This window comes from Chrysemys picta, chromosome 4, assembly GCF_011386835.1.
Source record: "Chrysemys picta bellii isolate R12L10 chromosome 4, ASM1138683v2, whole genome shotgun sequence".
NCBI lineage: Eukaryota > Metazoa > Chordata > Testudines > Emydidae > Chrysemys > Chrysemys picta.
In genome coordinates, this window is record NC_088794.1 from 44199476 (window position 1) to 44215080 (window position 15605).

Consider the following 15605-nt stretch of genomic DNA (forward strand, 5'->3'; position numbering starts at 1 on the left):
CAGAACGCTATCCAGCTGAACCATCCACCTACATGGGGCTAGTTTCTGGGCAGACTCCATTATGCCTTGTTTTAAGTGTTGCCCCTTAACTGTCTCTTACAGCAATGTTAAGTGAAAGGTGAAGTCACACATCAGTTACAATGAGGTTTCAACTCAACCCATACCAAGGCTTAACCAAGCTCATAACAATACTGTTGCTGGTATTAGTAATACAACAGCCACAGTTAACATCAGGTTGAACAATAGCTACACTATCTTCATTACAAAAAAAGAACAATCTTAAAATAAAAATGTGACATGTAGATGACCTTAATATGATTCCTTTTCATGCTTTTTAATTCTTTTTTAAAAAAAAGCCTTTCAGTTTCAATTTCTTCAAATTACATATTATTTTCAGAAAGTTAGGCTTGAAATTAAAAGTAGTTTCAAGTAAAAACCTATCAGGTGGTTTATTAAATCAGCTAAAAGGATTGATCAACAGGGGAACAATAAGAACAACCCGCTCTGAGAAAATTGGTTAATTATTAACCTTAAGACTTCCAAGAAAGAAGCTGCAATAACGTTCAAAGAAAGTTAATAACTCACAGTACCTAGAAGAGGAAAAGTATCGATTTTGTGACTAGCTTGATTGTTGTTTTGTGGATTTTAAAAGAGGCCAGCATGAATAAGCTAAAGGTAAAAAAGATGTCTCTAAAAAAGGTTGAAGACACAATGGCTCTTCAGTGGGCAAGAGTTGCAAATCGTGGGGAAGAGAAGAGGAGTGTTGATAAAATCAAAATTATCCAGAGGGCTGCAGCTCTCCGCTGTGCTGATGTGGATAGGGAGAAGGCAGCTCTTAAGAAGTTTTTGGAGAAACTTAAAAAGTCCACAGGACACATGAAGGAAGACAGTCACCAAGCAAACAGACTAAGAGACAAAGGTCATCCCAAGTGAAGCATGCTTCATTGATTATTCAACAAGACAAATCTCTGTAGGTGAGACTTAACCACTTGCTTTCATTCCATATATACCCTGGCACTTGGCCACAGCATAAAAACAGACCTTCGGTTTGTAGAGAACACAACTACATGGCTCTAAATTAAAAAGACAGGACTTATTATTATGAGTCAAAAAGCATGACAGAATTTTGCCTTGATAATTGACACCTTGGAGTCTGGACCCTGGATAAAAAAGCACAAATAACTGTTTTGGAACATCACGGAACATAACTAATAAGAAAATGCCAAGTTACAGTGTGGCAACAATCTGAAGTGAGAGAAAAATCTTTTAATCTCTGCTGACCTCATCACTGGGGCTTCCAAGATTCACAGAACAGTGAAGAGTGGTTTCTGAAAGTGCGACTTCAGGAGGACAGTTGTTTCTTCCTCTAGTGAAAAATCACTGGACCCTAAAATGAGATGATTGCTGTAGCTGAATTTATTAGCAGAAATATTTTATACTTCAAAAAGTTTTATTTGCTTTCATCAATTTTCTCTTTTCTAGTTCCAGGCAAATATTAGAAATTCAGCCATAAAAAATAAGTACAATACATGTGAAAATGTAGCCTCAGAACTACAGTTAAAATACATAACTTATCCATTCATGCCAATAGGCGAAGAGTCGATGTTATTCATTTGTATGCTGCAAGACATTATAAAGCAAGCTAATGATCAAATAATGTTAAGCTGCTTTTTCTAAATAAACTTTTATCTCTTGATTATCCCTATGCCTGTTTTATATTCAGTATTATTAAAATAGGAGTTATGATCTCAGTTTATTTTAATATTTTAAATTATAATTTACAGCTATATTGGAATAGCTTTTGTATGGCAATAAGTAGAGCTGGTTGAAATATGCCAAACAAAATGTTTCTCTGAAAAAAATTATCTTTTTGAAAACAACTTTATCTTGAAAAATTGTCAACATTGTTGAAATTTTTTCAATTTGTGAAAAATGTTGTGCCTTTAAAAAAAAGTTCTGTCCAAAAAGTGACCCCAAAATCTTATCAAAACTCAGTTCTGATAAAGAATTTGAACAACAATTTCAATAATGTGAGGGAAATAAGTGAAGGAACCATTTCAATAATGCCAATACTTTTGATTGGCAGGGGAGTGGAATTAAGTGACAAAATCCTCAAAAGATTTTCAAGAAAAACAAACAAAAAATCAATATAGAACCCTTCAAAAGGAAAGCAACTTTTACATTTCAATTTATTTTGCAAAACTACTTTTTGTTTGTACCAGTTCTAGTAACAATATTTGTATAACAATCACTCTTCTCTGACATAATCCTACAGGCCTCAGCATCAGGGCTGATCCCCACGCTCCAAGCTCTAGGATCCTGCTAGACATGGACCTACTACATGGACCTACTACTCTTCTCTCATTCCTACCTTCAGTGGATTCTGAGGGTCTCCATCTTTCTTTCCCTATTATCATAAATTAGTAGTAGTAGTAGTATTGTAGTACCTATGAGCCTTAGTCATAGACCAGGACCGGACTAAACACAGAACAAACAAAAACAGTCCTTCCCCTAGGAGCTTACAACCTAAACAGATCATCGTTGAATGGGGAACTCTTCATAGTCACTGCTTGACAAATATACAGTAAAATACTGAGTCACCAAAAATTGGTAAAGGGGCTTTTTATTCATATAGTAGGAACTCTAACTCCCTTTATGTTGGTGAAACCTCTCCCCTCCCTTAGTCATCAAGAATTCATAGTGTATTAACATTTCATGTCTCTTCTTCAACTCTCCATGACTGCAGTACAAATGTTCTGGCTTCACAGTTAATATGTAACGCACAGTTAATGTACCATGAGTTTATGGACCATTGAACACTTCACTTATAATTCACAATTACTGATTGACAACAGCAAGAACAATCAGGTAAGGAATAAAAAGGACATTTATGTACCAAATTAAATCTAGTTAGCTAAGGTGAGACATGTGTCTGTTCCAATTAGATATGATGAAATGAAAGAGAGCCATACCAGTTATAAAAATAAGATATTTATGGAGTATTATCCAGTAATCCTGATTTTCTAGCTTCCACTAAGTCTCCTTAAAGGTGCTATAATGTAATCATGGATTAAAATTCATCCCTGTGCCCTAGCCCAGCACAAGCCTATGGACTAGGTTAGTCCCACTCTGCTTTGAAAGCTTTAGTGGGACTTATGTAGGGCTTCAGGAGCTATTTAATAAGGGGCAATCTCTAGGCCGTATCACCTGTATAGAATTTAATAGGTTTCTACAAAAATTGTTACCAGAAAAGGAAAAGAGTATTTATGTGCAAAAAGAAAAGGCACCAGATGATACAATTTAACAAGCCCGTTACAAAATCGTCACAGCAAGAGGGTCAAGGGAAAACATGAGGAAAATAAGTGAAGGAACAAGATAAGAAGCAACAGAAGTATTGTCTGATAATAAAGGCTCCCTAATAAGCTAGCATACAACAAATTTATTTATGGAGTACACTTTATGTTCAATTATTCTTACTTCATGAACACTGCTATTGAAAATATACCACAACAGAATAGGCAGTAGTCTAAGATAAAACCATGTAAAATTAGTAAGCATTCACCATACATGAACACATGATATGCTAAAGGTTGCAAGAACATTTTCAGGAACTATATAATGTAATATTAAAGAGAGAAAGAAAATGCTAATACTTTCACATGAACTGTTATCATGGTTAACAGTCCTTGTACTACAGTAGCCCTCAGAGGTCGCAAACGTTAGGGTCTCAGTGTGCTAGGCACTGTACAAACACAGCAAGAGACAGCCCTTGTTCTTGAGAGCTTACAGTGTAAAACAGACAAATTTGAATTTTCACACAACCTGTTTGCAGGGTTTGATTGGTTGCCTTAGGTATTTCAGGTTTGATCAACATTTACTTAATAATGACACGTTGTGCATGTACCTCAGATAGTGAATTCCTTCAGTTCTCAAGTGAACATACACAACTACAGCCAACTGCTCAGCTTCTTTCTCCCTTTATTTGGGATGATGAATGCCTTTACCAGCATCTCCTCAGTCTGTCTTTAATTAGATGGAAACCCTGAAGAGTAAAGAAAATAACGATGCTAGGGTAATCTTGAAGAAACACTCTCACTGCACACACACTGATGTGCGCTGGCTGACTTCACCCCCAGGATAGGCTGCATTTCAGAGCAGTTCTGGATAGTCTGTAAAGTACATAGGGATCTTTCTCAAGAGAAGATGCTTTCCAATAGTTAAAATATTTTTCAGCAATGGCTGCCAATACAAACTTCAAGCTGTCCAAAGTATAGTGGGTTGGGAAATTTTTATTTTCCAGTGAAAAGTTTCAATGAAAAAAAAAAACTAAATTACCAGTAGGGACTGACCTACTAAAGCCCTGCAACTCCTTTTATCTGAGCCTGCTGGGCTCTGATTGGCTGCTTCTGTGCAGCCTTTCTAGGCAGGCCTGGAGGACCCACTTTTGCTGCACTTTTCCTGGGGCAGGGTGTAGTAAGACTGCAGCAGGGGGCTATGAAGGCCTGTTATGTCCCGTCATACAAGTCTTCTTCTATAGATGTCTTGTTCTCATAACTTGACTTCAAAAGGATTTCCATGCAACATGCTGATCCATTACATCTTGATTAGTGAAGATCTGCTAAGAAAGTCAAAGCCAGACACCATATAGACTTGCCAAGCTGGCAATGGAGTACCTCTTTGAACCAAGTCCTGAAGAATTTCTGCTTTTCTATATGCCACAAATTGTGCCTTTAGGTAGTGGGTGACTATGCTTTTGGTATGCTGGTTTCTGACCATGAGACATGCTCTTATTGAGCATCTGCCTTAGCTTATCCATTCCTTTCACTTTTCTAAGTTCTTGGAGACATTTTATCATTGGAACAGTTTATGGTTAAAAAACCCAATACATCATTGGTGGTTTAATTTTTCCCTTATAATATACAGTCTTTTTATGCTTTCTACTGTTGTGGAGGGGAGTTAGAATTAGCTGCTAGCTGTGCAAAACCCAGAATAGGTCAGTAGGTGGATTTATAAATATAGGTCTTGTTCTGTGTACCTAAAGTCATTCCTTGAAACAAATAATGTCAGGTCAGTAACCTTCACTGTAAATAATGTTTAATGTAATAGACACACAATACATTGAAGTATACATTTTTATTCTGTGAATAATGTTGGAGCCAAAATATCTGTAAATTCTTGAACTAAATATGATTTTCAATACAAATATTCAGTTCATAGTCCAAAGTCATAAGGTCTGTTAAACAACTTACAAAGGAGCTTGCAGTTCACTGCCCATTTGTCCAACATTTCAAAAACATACAATTTAAAAAACAGTTCTGAGAAATGCAAACATAGGGAGAATTTCTTTTAGCAAGCATAGCTTTCAGATTCCAAAGTAATTGAGCTAAATTCTGCCCTATGTTCCCAGCTGCAGCTCCTTGATTTCAATGAGGTTGAATACATATATTTTAGAGCTGGTAACAACTTTGGTGCACAAAATTTTCCTGTTAAGAAATATGGTTTCATTAAAACTGAAATTTTTCATTGGAAACCATCAATTCTTTTTTAAGAACCAAGATGGGTGAGATAATATCTTTTACTGGACCAACTTCTGTTGGTAAGAGAGACAAGACCAACACGGCTACAACTACATTGCATACAATTCTGATTTAAAACATTGATTTTTCCCATGGAAAGGCAAAACAGAAGGGTTTTTTTAGAATCAATGTTCTTAAATTAAACATTTTCATTTAGAATTAAAATGCCATTTTGTTTCTTTTCAGCTAAAAATACAAAACAATACAACATTTTGTGCCTAAATGTCAATTGAAAATGATAATTTTCATTTTGTTTTGTCTTCAAATGTTTGGGGTTTTGGTTTCCAAAAAACAAAACAAAAAAATGGACCACCTTTTAGTAAAAACCACAGGCACCAGCTTCCTCCGGGCCCCAGGAGTGCTCAAAACCCAGCTCTGCCCCAGGCCTGCCCCCCCGCCCACTTCTTCCCACCTCCACCCCGCCCTGTTTTCTGCTGTTCAAGATCTTGAGGGCTGTTGACTAAGTTTGTACTGTGAATCAATACGATACTTGTGATCCAATATGTGGTTGGTGTAAAGGGTTATTTGGCTGTGCTTTTCTATGGATTTTCTCCCTTTGTACTATGCCCTACTATAAACATGTCCTGGTTCACCATTGCACCTTTACTATTATTTCTGCTCTCCCTGGGTCAGCGCTGAAGTGTTTGTATTCCTTCGATCAGCTCTTACTGACTAGTTGCGCTTCCAAAGAGTTGGATGTACTCCAAAGCACTCTTCTGCCTGTGCGATACTGGGAGTATGTCTACACTGCAATAAAATACCTGCGTCTGGCCCATGTCAGCTGACTCGGACTTGCAGGGCTCAGACTGCAGGGCTACAAAACTTCAGTGTAGACATACAGGCTCCCAGAGGCAAATTTGTGTTGAATTCACCAAATTATTCCAGTTACACACAAAAAATCTGGGGGGGGGATTTTTTTTTTTCTTTTTGATATCTTTGAAATTAAATGTTTCAGTTTTTCGATTCAAAACAAGTTTGCTTTGAAATTTAATTCAATTTCATTAAAAACAAACATTTTAGAAAGCTCAAATTAAAAACAAATTTTCTTTTAGGTAAAAAACATTTTGTTCAATCTGAACCAAAATTTTATTTTTTTAACTTCTCAATTCACCAAAAATTTTGGAAAATTTGTGTTAGGACAACCTGAAACCATTTTTTTTTTTAAATTTTCAGAATAGTGATGACAAAAAAAAATCAGTTACTCACTCAGTTCTACTTCATGTGATTCTGGCAATGTAAATTCCACTTGTACCCAGGTTAGACTGACAAAGTAGCGCAAAGTGGTGTCCGTGCACGTGAGAAATGGATTTCCTTAATTTTTATTGATAGCTACTTTTGGTGCTTATATAAACATCCCTTTGGCCTTACACAGGCATAAGATGTACCAGTGAATTCTGTCCCCTCTTGGATATTACATGTCAGCGGAACAATGACATGCAGTTTGTACCTATCCATTTTTGAATGCAGCTGTTGACTTGAACACATTATGGGACAAATTCTACTATTAGCTACACCAATGCAAATACAGAGTAATTGACATTAGCCAGAGCCAAAGAAGTGCGGTTTCAACAATGGGACAGAGCAGAATTTGGCCCTTTCTATGCAATTTTGGATTATAAGGATAAATTATAACATCTTAGTAGGATTCCTGTAGTAAACTCTACTATCCTATGTGTTGCTATCAAGTTAAATGGTTTACACCAGGAGTGATGATTTCACCATTTAATGTGTCAGTTCAAATAGTATTTGCTTTTAGTGAGGAAAGTGTCAGAGTCACTGGTATAATACAATGAAGCCTTTACAACAGACCAATCCTTACAGTGCAAGGTCACGTCTTAAAGGGCCGCCTCAAAATAGTCATGATATACTAAGCAGAATTAATCTCCACTCATATAAGAAAAGCATCTCTGTAAAGCATCTGATTTTTGTCTGAACTTTGAGTGATTGCTTAAAGCAGCGATCACTGTACGTGTGCTAATATTTATAAAAGGCATGTTAACCCTTATCCAGGATAAATGCATGGTTGACCTAAGACATCACCAAGAAGATGTCAGCAAAGAAACTTCTGCGCTCCTACATATCTGGAAGTGAGCTGGACTTTGTCATACATAAGATAAAAGATGGAAGCATCTTTCATGAAAAATGGGAAGATGATGACAATTTAGCACTTTCACAGTGCCTTTCATTCAAATCTCAAAACACTAAACAAATATTAATGGATTAAGCCTCATAACCTTCTGTGAGGTAAATTCAGGAAGTAGGGTTTCTCTTTACTTTTTTTTTTTTGGCAGAGATCCTAGCACCAGAGAGTTGCCTACCACAAATTATTCAGAGCAGTATTCGCAAACAACCACATAATGTCAAAAACACAAATCTTCCTGAGTTACCAGAGAGACGGAGAAGCAAAAAGACTTCCATGACATTGCTGACTGAAAAATTTCAAAGTTCAAACATTTTTTATGAAAAAAATTCCATTTTTCAATCAATTTTACCCTCTACGTAAACATCTAAAAGTGGAATTTTCTTCTGCCAGCTTTGAGTGAATTTTAAAATCCCACCCTACATTTTAAAGAAAAATGACAAGCTAAGAAAAAAGAATAACTCAAGGTTCAGTCAGAGTTATAATCTGTTTACCTGTTTTTTAAAACATACTTTCAAACAAGTATTGGCTTGAATCACTAAAAATATGTCGGGCTTATGCACTACAGGAATTCATGTACAACTATGAAATGCAAATCCATTTTCCTTGTGTGACATGCTAAGTTATTTGTGGATATTTAACATTTTGTAAAGAATCAGGTATATTTTTATACATATTTTTACAAACTACCATTTTCTAGGATTTTTTAATTTCATGTAATTAAAATAGAAAAAAATTACCTGTAACTATATATCCTGTGAAGGGCCACATTTTTAGACAGCCTATATCACCTCTCAAAAAATCTCAAAATTCAGCCTTGAAAATGAGGCTATTTTCTTGCGTACCTTCAGTATCTAATCCTGTGAAGATATTTCCACAGTTCTGTTTATAAAAAAAATAGGACCAGATCTTCAACATATCAGCAATCAGCATACCTGAATGGAGACTTGAGAATTTTGTGTCCAGATGGTACTGTTTCTATTGTATTCAAGTTTATTTTTGCATTTTTAAGAATCAATTTTTGTGACATGAGTGCATTAAGCTAATAAATCTTTTGGACAACTTAGTAGTACTGTAATTACAAAGAAATAGTGATAAAATGTCAGAACATTTAAAATCAAGGGACGAAGTTCTCCCTAGTTATCATGATGCAATCTCATCACACCAGTGTAATCCAGAAGAAAATCTGACCCCAAATCTAAAATGACAACAGTTATAATAATAATTTTCTGATCTGTTGACATGTGCATACGTATTGAAGAAATAACAGGGGGAGGGGGAAGGATTACTTGCTGAAACTATTGATATAAGATTGCTTTTTCTGTTTCTTTTCCTCTACATACCAGACTTTAATAGTTTTTAAATAAATTAATCATAAAAATAATATTGTTAGAACTACATCATTCTGCGCATGTTAGTTCGATTGCTTTTGGAGGCTATATTTAGTTATTTAGACAAAGCTCTCTTCCATATTTGTGCACAGCAAAAAGGAATCCACAAGTCTAGGCTTTACCAACTGCTGGAAATCTGAATCCTCAAGGCCATCGGGACTCATAACTGCTAGTCTTCGTAAGGCTGCCTGTCAGAAACAATGACAGTACAATTAAGGATTAGTAAATTCTTCACTTTGAGTTCATAACATACAGTGCCTACCGATAACGGTCAACATGTGAAACTGATCTCTGTGCACAGGGCCAACATAGGGACTATGTACTAGCCTCAATTGTCCATTCATCCAGTTAAATCTCCCTCTCAACTTGATTATGAAACTGTTCTTTTGAATGTATTATACTGAGTGCATGACCAGTTGTGTGACCTTTGGCAAGTCATTTCACTTTCTGTACCTTTGTTTCCCCTCCCTATTGACAGCCAGTACCCCACTGGGCATCAATCATTTTGTGAAATATATGTATAGATATTTAAGGAGTTGTGAGACTGTACTGAATATTATGGTCTTAAGGCTGATAACCAGGAGCTGACATGTCTCAGACTGGTTCGTTTCAAGCAGAAGGTAACAGACACTTCTCTCTCTGTTCATGTATATATTGGGCATTGTACGCAGGGGTGAAAGTAACTTAAAGGACTTACTGATGCACAGGTTGGCTGGGGTCCTGGGCAAGGTGGGGTGGGCGGCTCTGGGCCCCCAGAAGGGGCAGGGCCTCAGGCGGAAGGGGCGGGGCTGGGGCCAGACTCCCCCAGCCAGCCCTTCAGCGCTGTCTAGCCCGGGCCACCTGGGGCACCAGCAGTGATTTAAAGGGCCCGGGGCTCCAACTGCTGCTAGGAGCTCTGGGCCCTTTTAAATCGCCGGGCCCCGGGGCAGCTGCCCATTCCCTCCCACACACACACAAGTCAGCGGCCCTGCCGGTACATTGCTTTAACATCGGCTGTGTACCGGCGGCCACTTTCTTACCCGTCTGCCACACTGGCCCATACCTCTGATTGTATGTCTCACACTGGATGCCTGTTTGCATAGTGAGCCAAATGCTCACCAAGAGATTGTGAAATCTTCAAGAGAGGAAACTTACAGGATGAAATAAATAGCATGAAGGGATCCTCTTTACGAGTAAATACAATAGATTGTTGTGGTATATCAGGATGTGCAGAAATACACCCTGGATCTTTCACTCAGGAGTAAGCTAATAGCATGTTTGTCTTATGAATGGAGGTAATGGCCAATTTGGCTGTAAGACACAAAGGACTTTGGGTGAGATTTCTCTACATGAGAAAAGAGCACCTACTTAATTAAGTCTAGGTTTAGAATGCATGTTATGGTTTTGTTTTATATGTAACTATTTGTTTCCAATACTTGTACTTGCTGTCACTTGAATCTCTATCCTTAGTTAATAAACTTCTACTTGTTTTCACTATAACCATAACTAAATGCTGTGTGTTAAGTGGAGTGGCGAGCTGAGGCAAACTGTGACTACTGTGAGTAACCAGTGGACCAGGGGCGGGGCACTCCAGAGAAACACTCAGCAGACTCAGGGGTCGGAGTGTGCCTATCATCAACAGGCAGAGTGGCCAGTGGAACTGGGGAGCTGACCCCCCAGCAGACATAGACAAGGCTTCCTCACACTAAAGCCAGATGATAGAAAGGTGCCTCAGAACCCTGGGTACCCCAGGGAGCGTGACAAAGCCTTATTGAAGAACCAGCCCTTGCATTTAGATGTGAACATGGTCTAGTTGGAACTCAGTCTGCTCTTGTCCTCTAAGGCATTCCATAGTCATGTTTATCTCACTGAAGGTGCTCTGCCCCCATGCACAAGAGTCTTATTCTGCACTTTGACAGTACACATTCTGTCTTCATAATTACTGAATAAGAGAGCTGACGGTATTGAACCCTGTGGCATTCAATATGGAAACACTCTTTGTGAGGAGAAGTATGTCTCTGTCAGGATTCATTCTGATCTATCTTAGAGGAATGAATGAAGCTAACATAGAGCTGGCTTTTCCTTCTCCTGACAGGTCCGGTAAGCAGCACTCTACAGAATCAATGGCAGTAAGGAGGTCCAGTAATATCTATTATACACAAAAACTATATTAAAGAAAAGTTAAAGTTGCCAAGTCAAGCACACAAAAGGGGTCTTGTAGAAAAAAATAGTACATGATCATGTAATTAAAAACCATATTATAATGCCTGCACACCAGGGCGCTGTTTAAGATTGTACATGCAACTTTAAATTTTGGCATTTCCTAACTTTTAAGTACTTGACTTTGCAACCTTAAACGTTCTTTAAACATACTTTTTGTGTGTGATTTTCTGGGTTTTTAAAAAAGCAAACTGAAAATACAGAAATTCCATCATGTGGAATCATACTGGCCCCTAGAGACATCATCAGCAGAGTTCAATCCTTTAGATCCACCACCCAGACTTCTGGCACTTGAGCAAATAAAGTAACTGATAGCAGTAGCAAGTTGTCATCCTTTACATATACAAGTGACTAGTGGAGGATGAGACACACTTTGCGGATTTCATGGATATCTGTCGACAGCAGAGGAAGGTTCAGACTCAGGAACCTTGGGTTCAATTCCTGGTGATGGAAAGGAATGTACTCTAGTTCATACAGAACCTTCTGCTCTCTTCCTCACAAGCCTGGTCCATTGTGTCCACATCCTCTCCAGCCTGCCCCTGTGCCAATCCTGTCTCTCCAACCCCTGGGACTCCTCATCCCACTTACAGTCTCTTTGCTCACTCAGTATCAATTTTCCACCCCTTCAGGCTCCTCCCAAATAGTTAAACTTTAGCTAAGTTATAAGCACCTGAAAACTGGTCTTACGACGGAAAGTGTCGAGCAACCTTGACTATAGGCTTTGCTACCAGCTCCACTTATGATGGAGGCTTGAACTCTTGCCAAAGGAAATCAGAGCCAGGAAAAAGCATTGTCTTTGCACCATGTCCTGTTCCAATGCCTGACTGTGAGTGATCTAGGAAACTGGAGGAGGTTAGAAGCCATTGGATGAGTTTTAAAATACAATTAGAATCAACCAACTCCCAGTGTGGAATTAAATAGGTCATGACTGTAACTTCGCTGAGGATGAAGATGACATAAACCTGCTAGCCAAATCTTCCAGGTCCTCTCATTCCCAGGGACAGTAAGTCAGCCCATCGAGCTCCTCTGGCCAGAGCAGAGCTCCCTTCCTCACCCTTCTGGTCCCAGCCAGGAACTGACCTGAGCAAGCCCTACAGTTCCTTTTATTTGAGCCCACTAGGCTCTGATTGACTGCTTCTGTGCAGCGTTTCTAGACAGCCCTAGAGGACCCACGTTCATTTTTCCTTTCCTGGGGTGGGCGGTGGACTGTGGGGCCTCAAGCAGGGGGCCAGCAGGGACTGGTACACCCCATCACGGTGTGCGAATCTTGATTTTAATGGGAATTAAGGTACTCAGCACTGGGCCTAAGATGGGAAGGGGATGAGTCTGACATGTAATTAAGTAACACAAGTTTGTTGTAACACACACTGAAATCCCACTGAAATGAAGGGGATTTCTGCATTTTTCAGGAGAGATAAAGGATGGCTTAAGTGCACCTACCAGACAAGCCACTAGAACAGAATCACTGTTATTTCTTTCAGCGGGTGATCTGCAGAGTTCTATAAGGCGAGGAATACCTAAAAGTGTAAAAAAAAATGAAGATAAACAATGTTTGTTGTTATCGAAAACTCGCCATTTTGATACCAAAAATCAGCCTGGTGGATTCTTTAGTTTTATCTGTCTCATTTAATACAATTGTGAATGAATACAACTGCTGTACAAGAGGTGTAGAAGGAACTCTCCACACATGCATTAGAACGAGCTGTGCAATTTAAAATTGCCACAGTTAGATAACGGTAAAGCATAAACAAATTCATTGTTTTTACCCTCTACTGCTCTTTTACAATGAATAGAGCTGACCTAAAAAAAATCCTTCCTATCCATCATCCCCCAACTCCCCAAAATAGACAATTTTTAAATTTGAAAAATCTGGTCCTTGCTGTCTCTCTTTGCTGGAGGATCTACTAGTCACATGTGTGTGAGGTTTTAAGTTGAGGAGAGAGTAGATGCTGCATCTTCAAGTGTCACAGCGTCAGCTAGTCACTGTAAAAGCTCTGTATCCCCTCCATCCCTAGCTATGTGTAGGAGGAAGCTACACCTCATTTTCCACTGAAAAATTAGCCATAGATTCATTTAGCACATTCTTCGCATCTACGGTCAGGACAGACTGTGCAGGGAACCTTGTGGTCTGTAGAGAGCAACCATTAACAAGTGATATAAGAGAGCCTCTCTCCTTGCTAAACCAGCAAGAGCCTCTGCTGCCCTAGTCTCAGCAGGAAGTCATTCTCTCCATATTTTACAGTCTGCCACTAGGTTAGCATTAAATTCTTACAGCTGAGTTTTATGGCTGCATGTGCCACTTCAGGATCTCGGCTGAGCCGTGCCAGAGTAACTGCAGATTTCTGCTGAACTCGCTCACAAGCAGTGACTTCTGCTGAATTCCCAGAAGATGATCTTTCAAAGAGCATTTCCATTAAAAGCTGAACACCTACAAAGAAATGAAAGTTGCTGTTAGTATCTCTCCCAGAAAACAAAAACTTCTATACAAGAAAGTAGTTTAAAAGCGAAGCAAGCTGAATAATGACACACAACTGCAACAGATGATTTTGCTGTTCAGAATATAGGTACAATCTGTATCTGCGCAAAAACATATGTTGTCTACAGAAAGCTAGAAAACATATGAAACCAGCAAATACATGCACATTTCCCCCTCTTCTCTCCAGATTGTTCTAGTACAGATTGACGTGTGGATTTTAGACTGACCTATCACATCTGGCTCAAAATCCGTGGCAAGGCTTTTAGTTCTTAGTTACATTTAACTTCCAATTCAAGATAAACCTATATGCAGGGGCCTGAAGTAAATTAGAAGATCTTTCAGGTAACATGTATAACATGTAACATGTACTAACATGTATGTAACTTTCCTTTCCTGCTCATATGTTTTAAAACACCTTTTTAATCTTTCAATTTAATCAAGGCTAATAGACTGAATTCTCAATTCAAATACATTTGTATGTTTCCCATGGACTTCAATGACACAGACATGGATGTGAAGGAAGATATTCATCTCATGTTTTAGTTGTTGCATTCTCAGTAAAGTTTTATGCTTCAATTTATTCATCCAAAAAACTCCAAGATATGTGCCTTGGTTTCCAACTGTTATAACATGACATTATAACCCCACTCCTGCCTTAATTTCCTGCAACTGTAAAAAAAATTAAAACAAAAAAGTAAAAAAAAAATTAAAATAGATATTAAATGTTAAATTCTGCCAGTGTAGTCATGGCACAGGCTGCTGTGAGGTGTCTGGTTCAGTATCTTTAGCTTGCTGAACTAATGTTATTGAGAGGACACTGAGGATACGGACTCGGGATTTCCAGTTTGCTGGCCTGATACCATGGGAAAGGATGCAGCGAGGTCACAGGCTCATCACCTCTAGCTTGGTGGTCTGATGGCAAACACAAACCTCTTACCAACATCTCATCCAATGTATTGTGCAGGGAGGAGATGCTCAGATTGGGAGGCAGCTCCTCTGTGCTCCCCTCTAAAGATTAGGGTCCTTTAAGGTGTTTCAAGTTGAGCACAGATTCACTAGTCACTTTTTGACTAGTTGGGGCACACATGTACATATGTATACATACACACACACACGCACACAGGGCAAGGCTGTCACTTTAAGGCATTACCCAATTTTGCAGGCTTTGGGCTGCACAGTGTTCCCTGTTACACTGCGATTGCTGCAAGTTCGTGCTATGTTCTGTTACTAGGGAGGCATGCACACAGCACCATGTCCAGGTAGCTCTGTTGGCTAGTGCAGAGGGAGCAGGTTCATAGCCTTATCCTTGCACAACCCCAATAGACATCTCATACCACCAGCCAAGCTAGACTCCTCTCTCCTGGTGCTTTGGGGGAGATGGATCCTTCACAGAAGTGCAAGGGAAAGGAAAATTATCTGTGTACTCTTCCTCTATGTACCTTGTATAATGTGTGTCTTGATACTACACTGATGGCCACCCTGTAAATATCTGTAACAATAATACAATCAAAACAGCAATGAAGCAGCTACTGTACTCAATTAGATGTTTTGATGACCCATCAGCTCCCTGGACACATCCACACAGTAAGAGAAAAAAAGATTCCTTACAGCCCCTAGACTTCTAATGAACTAGATTACAGGGGAGAACCCACTGGGGCACTAATAACATAGTTATCTATAACTAAAACATAAAATATCACACTGCCAAATATATCTAGAGCAAAACACCCTAAGTATAAGTCTTACAGGTATCATGATACCTTTTAAAACAGGACATAATGATTAAGAGATGAGAGCAACAGCCAGATTATTAAAATTATATC

At 38.7% G+C, this 15605-nt stretch overlaps 1 protein-coding gene across 4 annotated transcripts in view; it reads right to left on the reverse strand.

Moving 5' to 3' along the window:
* Positions 1–5118: 5118 nt before the first annotated feature.
* INSC (INSC spindle orientation adaptor protein) overlaps positions 5119–15605 on the reverse strand; it is a 225980-nt gene continuing 215493 nt past the window's right edge. For all 4 annotated transcript variants that reach the window (XM_005303302.4, XM_065592123.1, XM_042858838.2 and 1 more), the window contains 3 exons: positions 13579–13734; positions 12747–12823; positions 5119–9295 (listed from right to left, as the gene is read on the reverse strand). In XM_005303302.4, the coding sequence (XP_005303359.1) occupies positions 9167–9295; positions 12747–12823; positions 13579–13734 (362 nt within the window). In that variant the 3' untranslated portion in view covers positions 5119–9166. The remainder of the gene's footprint in view (positions 9296–12746; positions 12824–13578; positions 13735–15605) is intronic.